Below are 8,768 nucleotides of genomic sequence, written 5' to 3' on the forward strand. Positions count from 1 at the left end.
GTTTTAGGGACCACCTGCTTGCTGTAGGCCTTGATATCTGACTGCCGACATTTTTCACGCGATTCTACATGTAAAATCGTTTGGCACTCAGTTCGCAAATGGTGTTCAGAGGGGCTAAATAGCCTACTCTTTGCCAGAAAACGCTATTGTTGTGTTTGAGCCCTACTGTAAGTGAGTGACTGAGAGAAAGCTGCAGTTTACACTGACAGACTTCACATGATAAAGAGGGTCGTTACTGACACCACACACACACACACACACACACACACACACACACACACACACACACACACACACAGAGATTAAATATCTCTATACTATTAGAAAAAAACTGTTCTAAGAGTTTTACACTTGATTTCAATATTCTCCTTCCCTTTAGTCGGAAGTCGTAATAACAACTTTATTTTCAGCAGTGCATAAATTAATTACATGCATTTAATAACCAAAATATCATTATTATTCCCCCTTTTAATATAATAAATGCTGCACACAGGGGATGCACTTAATAGCGCATGGGCCGTAACTGCCCATTACCCGACTGTAACGATATTACAGACCCAATTACCTGCCATTAGCCCGGCTTCTCCACCTTATGTGCGTTGATCCAATCCCACCCTCCTCTTTCAAATTTCAGGTGCAGTTTGGAGCCTCATTTCGTCTCTCCATGGAGATTCCAGCGTCTGTGCTGTGATGTCCCAGATGCGCTTTAAAACTAATTGAAATGGTCCCGTGGTATATCGTTTATCCGTGGAAGCGATATAAATCGTGGGACCCCTTGCTGTGAAGAAAATCAAAATTCTGGCCATTGTGAATGTTATGATATGCGCAGCCCGTTGTAAAGTGGACCCGGTAACCCACCTAAGGAGCAATTAACGGCCTGGCAGTCAATCTCAAACCCAACAGAAGTCATCTTAGATTTTTAATATAGAAGCAACCAAATAAAGAATGTGTGTGTGTGTGTGTGTGTGTGTGTGTGTGTGTGTGTGTGTGTGTGTGTTTATGGTCAGGGAATAACCACTGACATAACAGCAGAATAATCTGCCGGGGAAAATATTTGAATTCTCAGATACCTGGGAGAGTTGATGTGTCTCTCTCACACACAGACAGAGAGAGAGTGAGGGAAAGAGGTCCCACTCACAGTGAGAAGACAAAGCCGCGGTAATCCGATTAGAACCAATTAAGCGTGAGATTCTAAAGGCAGCAAGAGCTGAAAGCCTCAACTCGCCGAAGACATCTGGACACTCCCAGAGAGAGAAAGGCAGAGTAGATAAACTCAGATAGGGATGGTGTGGGGGAAAGAGGGGAGTGAGTAAGAGAGGTTGTAGAGAGAGATAGTGACTGTTAAAGTGGATTTGCCGGTCCCTCAGACATACAGGAAACTCTTCGCGTACTCAGCATCCTCTCCTCCTCACGCCCTGGACCAGCACACGACAAATACACAGCAGGTATGACAGACAGATGGTATATCTATCATATATCTACCATGTTCTATCATAGACAGGCTGCATGTTTCATATAATTTACTATCATGTATTACCTTTTTTGCAAGAGACATCTAGGCATTATTTCTGATGCCCTGTCCCATCCTTATGGACAATTTTGATGAGGATTAATCTCCGCTAATAACTTTGATGTGAGCACATTGCATGCTATTTCATGTTTTATCCAATGTTTTATAGGCTAGTAATTTGGTTTGTTACGCAAATTACTTATTGTTCGTTTATTTCGGGGGAAGAGTAGGGAGTTTTGCGGAGTTTCTTTATTTTTCTATTTTGTCATTAATATGAACATTGTAATACTTACACTGACTAGGCTTACAATGTTTGTATTTCGGCCCGTTCCACTGTCAAATATTGATGCAGACCGCTTGGACACATCTTGACTCGTTATTCTCTGATTTGAGACTGCAATTATTTGATTTCTTTTCAGATTTCTCGGTGACATCGGGCTTTCGTACACAGCTCCATAGATAAACAAAGCCCGTAAAACCATCATGTTTTACTTTCATTGTCCCCCTCAGCTGGATGGAGAATGCTGTCGGACTAATACGCGTAAGTAGACCATAGCCTAATGCTGCAACTTTTGGGACCTCTTCTCCATAGATGGGCTAGAATGTGTTGACAGTTTTGATTTGGAAATACTAAATGTAGGCTACATCAGCCTATAACTTCTATATCCTTGCAATTGAGTTGAAATATTTGCAGCTTGACGCTACCTCGGAATTTGATGTAAGAAGAGTGGTTTAAGGGTTATGACTCATGAAAACTGTAAACATCTGAATAACATATTTGTATCCACTTTATTTCATTGTGGTAAATAAAGTATGTGTGATGTGTTCGCATCATTTCGTGTAAAATACTATACAACTGTTAACTTGATTAGCTGTGATACTATAAATAAATATATTACCGCATGTTCCATAAATGTTTTAAATGGTTGTTGCGAGTTTTTGTTTGCCTTTAAAGATTATACTTGTTTTTGAAAAAGCATGTTTTAATAGCGTATTTTTGTTTGTTTTATGAACCCACCCCTGTTTGAAGTGTGTGTGTGTGTGTGTGTGTGTGTGTGTGTGTGTGTGTGTGTGTGTGTGTGTGTGTGTGTGTGTGTGTGTGTGTGTGTGTGTGTGTGTGTGTGTGTGTGTTAGCCCCGGGGCTGAGGCGGGTGTGTTGTCCCGTCTGCGGCCACAGATGTTGGGTGTCATGCCTCTCAGACCGGGACATCAATGTTTCATGGCTCTAATAAGAGGAATATACAAGCAGATTATAGTCCGTTTCAATGGGCCATCCTATTTACTGACATCCTAAAAAATGAACTCCTGCTTGATCCCTTCGTTTTGATGTTTTCGCTGAAAACAAACACAAATGTATTCAATTTATTTATATAAACAAGTGTTTTTATTGAAAAATTTCTTCGATGATTTATGTTTTCAGTGAACACCAACGGGTTTGCCAACCATGCGTCAGCAGGTGATTTTGATGACGGCTTTCTGCGGAGAAAACAACGTAGAAATAGGACAACATTTACTCTACAACAGGTAGCAATCAATTATAAAACTCTGGACTGCTTAAAAATATCACTCTGTACATGGTTATAACGAATGTAATCTGATGTGAGCAAAACCATGCATTAGGCTGGCTAGCTAGCTTATACAAATGTAGGCCTCATAGTTCCATAATATTGTTGATAACGATTATTATAATGATGCTTCTCATTATTTCCGCCATAATAATAAAATGTAACCTATCACTTCCTTATTACTTGCACTTATTCTAGTTAATAGCATTTTGTTGCCTAGTTACGCTATTCATAGGCCAATATATAGGCCTATCGCTTCTGAAAGTAGACTAGGGTACTTACCAAAACAGGTATCTTGTAGATTCTGTATATTTCGTTCGAAAACCAACACACCAACATAAATTTACCATTTTGTGTAGTGTCATGAATAATAAACTCACGTAACTTTAAAACTCTTAATATAATACTTCTCTCATTCTCAGTTGGAAGCTTTGGAGGCTGTTTTCGCGCAGACTCACTACCCGGATGTTTTCACGCGCGAGGAACTGGCCATGAAGATCAACCTGACGGAGGCGCGTGTCCAGGTGAACACGCACGCTCACGCACACACAGGAATGAAGCAGTGGGCTCTGAGCACGTTTGACCAGAGAGGGTAAATTAAGGCACTCTGTCATTCTCCCGATGCTCTTTAATAACATCAACATAATGGTGAATATTAGATCAGGTTGATTAATCGGTCATTCATAATTAACCAGTGATAATGTTCTTCACTAATTTGTCCGCGTCTCAAAACAAAGGTACAAAAAATACATCCGTCCATTTCCGCAGCTCAGAAAAAAAGCAAAAGGGTTGCTTTTAAAGAGGGCAGTAGATACAAATGTTAAGACAGCATTAAATACGCGCTCACACACACACACACACACACACCCCTTTACATTGTTATTATTATTTTGGGGCAATTTATAACTACCCTGCCCTCCACATATGTGTGGTTATAAATTTGGCCAGTTGTAATTCAATTCAGTGTGTCCTGTATGTAATTTTCTGCATTCCAGATTTGCTTTTGGGTTTTGTTGTGAGCGCAGATCTAATTGTAGGAAATATAATAGTTAGGCTTTGCTTCCCCTGGGTCATCTTACTATTGCTTAAAGCCGACAGCGCGCGGGATAATGGAATCCCGAGCTGTAAATTAGGGATTGTAAACAAATTATTCCGGTCTAATCCGATTACAGCATTCCTATTATTAAATATGAACATGAATCGGCTGCAGCATGCAGGGATATTAAACTTACATTATTATTAGAAAATAAATGTATTTTCTGTTGTAGTGTTGTTGGCCCGTCTTTATTGTATCGTGTCAATGGGTTTCCCCCTCCTTAAAGCAGGTGCCAAATGGAGATTAATGTAGCAATTACCAGCCATTCAGAGAGACGAGATCACGACTCTTTAGCTGTAAGGTGCAGGGGTGAGATAGCCTGCCTCACAATCACAACAAGCCGCCGTATTGTTGTCCTGACACTAAACTAAACTGTTGTCCTTTTTTCGTACATTGACTGAATGGGATTCGTTTTTTTTTTGGTTGTTGACGTCCTTGTACCTAGGCTTTTGCACAATGGTGACTGTTCTGTCCCGCACAGTTGCTCCACCCCATTCCATTCACACACATCATGATTAATGCGTGTGGGAGTGCAGTCTTAATCGAATCTGATGTTGTCAAACAATCACTAAATAGGGGAATAAACGACTTCATCACAGCTCTCTCTCTAAAGCGCCCTGACTGTCAGTGGGAAGTCATTAAAATATGAGAATGAAAAATTGCTCAATTAAATGTTGTTATAGGCAATGACCTTCTTTCAATTAGGATATAGAAGTTGGCAGTATGTGGCGGGCTGGAGACTATGGGTGGGTGAAGTTTGGGAGAAGTCGCAGTGCAAAGTCACTCAGGCAGAGAGCTTCAGTCTGACACACACACACACACACACACACACACACACACACACACACACACACACACACACACACACACACACACACACACAGCGACATCTTTATCTTTATATTATCATGATCCAAAAATGACATATCCTTTTGATGAATTTGATAACAAGACAGAATAGGCCCAGACCATATTTCGGCGATGAGACATGGTTCATGAAATCTGTTTGTTTTCTGACCAACTGAATCTTACCTTCTGCTCCTGTATGCATAACTACAAAGATGCTGGTCTGGGTTTATAACATGTCAATATACATCACAAAATTCCTTCGATTAATTTAGATTGTACACGGGAGAGAGATTGCATGGCGCAACAGTGAGTTTTTTTTACTTCATCTCCTCTCCTCCTGTTTAGGTGTGGTTCCAGAATCGCAGGGCCAAGTGGAGAAAGACAGAGAGAGGGAGTACAGACCCTGACGGAGGGAAGGAGCAGATGAACGAGGGAGGCACTCCTCCGTCCAGGAGTCTGAACTCCCAGTCTCCTGTGGATCAGAGCAGGAAACAGAAGGAACCTTTGGAGATGCAGCAGAGGTAAGAGAACAGGGACAAGGACATAGGTGCATGAAGACAGGGTTGGCTGTATAGTCTAGCATAGAGTTTGTGGGGAGACTTCCCCACCAGAGTTAGGCCTCTTCTTTTCCCATTGGCCAGTGACGTTGAAGCTGTCCATTGTCATGTGGTGCTGAATGTCTCGAATTTGGGATTCTGATTTAGCAACAGTCCATTGTGCTTAAATCCCTCTCTCCCAGTGGCCAGTAACATTACAGCCGCTGTCCACTGTTATGTGGCGCTGAAAAGCAGATCTCAGGGTTCTGAGTGTACAGCTGTGTGTGGTGCTGAAGTCTCAGACCAGCCACTATTTGCTTGTTGTTTACTTCGGACCTTCCACATGTGATTCAGTCACCACAAATGTTAACCCACTCGTCTTCCCCTCCTCTCACTCCTCTTCCCCTCCTCACTCCTCTTCACTTTCCTTCAGTTGCAGGATAACCATAATCTCTTATCTCCTCTCGGAGTCATTTTAAACTAACCTCCCTCCTCTCTCTCCCTCCAGTATAAACCGAGGGGTGGGTCCTGGTGGCCCGTTCTTCCCCTCCTGTCTACCAGGAACCCTCCTGAACTCAGCCACCTATGCCCAGGCTCTGTCACATGTTGCCACAATGAAGGGTAAGTGAACACAGCTAACAGTTAACATAACGAACACAGTTGATGGTTAGAGGAGGAGGGTGGTGATGATGATATTGATGATGAACATACTCTACTGTAAAACAATATCCTGACCCTGTGTGTGTGTGTGTGTGTGTGTGTGTGTGTGTGTGTGTGTGTGTGTGTGTGTGTGTGTGTGTGTGTGTGTGTGTGTGTGTTTGTGTCTTACCAGGAGGTGGTCTGTGCTCATGCTGTGTTCCTGACCCCATGGGCCTGTCCTTCTTGCCCCCCTATGGTTGTCAGGGCAACCGTACGGCCAGTGTGGCAGCCCTGCGGATGAAGGCCCGGGAGCACTCCGAGGCCGTGCTACAGTCAGCCAACCTGCTGGGGGCCGGCCATGGGCATGGGACTGGAGTAGGAGGCATGTCGGTGCTTGGGGTGTCTGGGGCTGGGTTGACGAGGCCCGGGATGGGCCCTGCCCTGGGAGTAGTATCTGGATCAGTGTTGGGCGTCTCTGGAGCCGTGGGGAGAGGCTCCAGAGACGAGGCTCCCAGCCCAGGCTCCAAGACCCCGACTCAGGGTACCGGGTCTGACAAACACCCCCTCTGCCCCAAGGAACCACTGGAGAAAAAGTGAGTGTGTCTGTGTCGCTGCCCAGAGGAGACAGACGTACAGACAGTGTGGATGTACAGACGGAAGGACTGGGACTTAAAACTCCTGTGGTGTGAATGTGCCTACTGTTACAACTACTCTCCCTCTACCTACTCCTCCTAAAGCACAACTATGGACCTAGTCCTATTACTACTGGAGCAAGGAGAGAAGTGGTTACCCAGATATCATACTCTATGGAATCAACTATCAAGATATTGTATGAGTGTGATTTATTTATTGTGGGTGAATATTGCTGAATATCGTGGGGCCGTTGCGGTCCCCTTATAAGCACACGTACTGTACGTAGCTCATGGACTCTACATGGACTCTGAATAAACTGTGTGTGATGGAGACTACCACCCTGGCTAATAATGTGAATCTAAGGCATTTCCCCTTCTCTCTCATCTTGGCTACACGCTCTCCCTTGTGTATTAGGGTATTGTGTTACAGAAAGTCACCAGACAATATAACATGTTATGTTCCTCTTTTTTTAAACACATGTAAAACACAATGTGAAATATTGACACTTCTATAGTTTTCACTGGAGTCATGGTCATCAGTGTTCAGGTTTTTAAGCCAGCGACCAGAGAGAACGCTAACTACTGATTTATTTATGTCTCGTTTAACTGACAGTGGCAGTGTACATGAATCAACGTATTTGCTTTTACATCGATGTTAAAGTGCCACAGTTGAAGCTAATGTTGCTCTGTGGTCCCTTGGCTACGCTAACAGGGTAGGCTAACAGATATGATGACACAACAGTGGTGTTGATATCAGGGCTTTTGCTAATAGCAGTCTGCTAGCACGTCTGTGGCATTACTAGCGTTAGCCGACCCCGGATCACTTTAGTCCTGTTGTGACATGTTCTCTAAAACAATTAAAGGTGTAGTCTCTCCTGTTGCCTACCGCCACGGCCATCTGCTCCTATCCATTATTCATCAGTTTCCCTTAAAAGCTGGAGAAACTAGAGAACGCCACTCATAACCTCCTCTCTCTCTCTCTCTCTCGCTCGCTCGAGACGCATTGCCAGGTTACAATAGCCCATTTAACATGACACATGCTATTTATTAATACTAAAATGTATATTTACAAAACGATAGGCCTTTAAACCTAGAGGCTCCTTCATGGTTCATCAGTGATTGTTGATTTATTCATTTAGCCTTTAAAAAAAATGTTAAACCTCTTTTCTGTGTTGTCTTTCACCAGATCGGCTAATAAGACATAAACCAATCAGATTGAGAATACTTAATTGCAGCAAGAGAGAGTACACAGAGACCAGGATTTAGGCTGATTCAATTTGAGTCCTTGAGGATTTTCAGGAAATTACTTTTGATAATCAATAACACAATTAAGTCAACTACACACACATTAGCATGAATAATTGATGGTGAATTATGTATTACCACAAAGTACTGGGTTAATAATTAATGATGAGGGAGACACCCCGGTGACATGGAGGAGGGAGATAATGTCAGAAGTCCTGGCTCGAGCACTCACACTCTTATATTCACTCTATTCCTCTATCTTTCTCTCCCTCTATTTCTCTTGTTCTCTATCTATTTGTCTCTATATTTCTCCCTGTATCTTCTTTTTCTTTCTCTCTCTTTATTCATCTGTCTCCTCTCTCTTCTCTATCGCTCTCGTCTTTCACAATGAAATGTTCTGCATGCTGTGCATAGTTCATATATATTAATAAAGTGAAGACTTAATTGGATCTTTGAGTCATCGAGTTATATTGTTATAAAGTGAAGACTTTGTTGGATCTTTGAGTCACTGGGTTATATTGTTATAAAGTGAAGACTTTGTTGGATCTTTGAGTCACTGGGTTATATTGTTAGTGTGTTTATATCAGCAAGACCACTCATGATCTGTGGAGGCTGCTTCTTCTTCTTCTATCTTTATGGGTTATTTTGTTCTACATTCTTTCAACAAGACAAGCAAAATCTTCTATGAAACCAACA

At 42.5% G+C, this 8,768-nt stretch overlaps 1 protein-coding gene across 1 annotated transcript; it reads left to right on the forward strand.

Moving 5' to 3' along the window:
* The first annotated feature begins 1,126 nt into the window (after window positions 1-1,126).
* drgx (dorsal root ganglia homeobox) lies at window positions 1,127-8,521 on the forward strand. The gene is made up of 7 exons (XM_014154370.2): window positions 1,127-1,445; window positions 1,930-2,051; window positions 2,931-3,034; window positions 3,498-3,599; window positions 5,366-5,541; window positions 6,065-6,177; window positions 6,389-8,521. Exons 2-7 carry the CDS (start codon window positions 1,994-1,996, stop codon window positions 6,790-6,792), a joined length of 957 nt encoding a protein of 318 aa, XP_014009845.1. The 5' UTR covers window positions 1,127-1,445; window positions 1,930-1,993; the 3' UTR covers window positions 6,793-8,521.
* Window positions 8,522-8,768: the final 247 nt, after the last annotated feature.

The sequence above is a fragment of the Salmo salar genome, chromosome ssa18 (genome assembly GCF_905237065.1).
Source record: "Salmo salar chromosome ssa18, Ssal_v3.1, whole genome shotgun sequence".
NCBI classification, from domain to species: domain Eukaryota; kingdom Metazoa; phylum Chordata; class Actinopteri; order Salmoniformes; family Salmonidae; genus Salmo; species Salmo salar.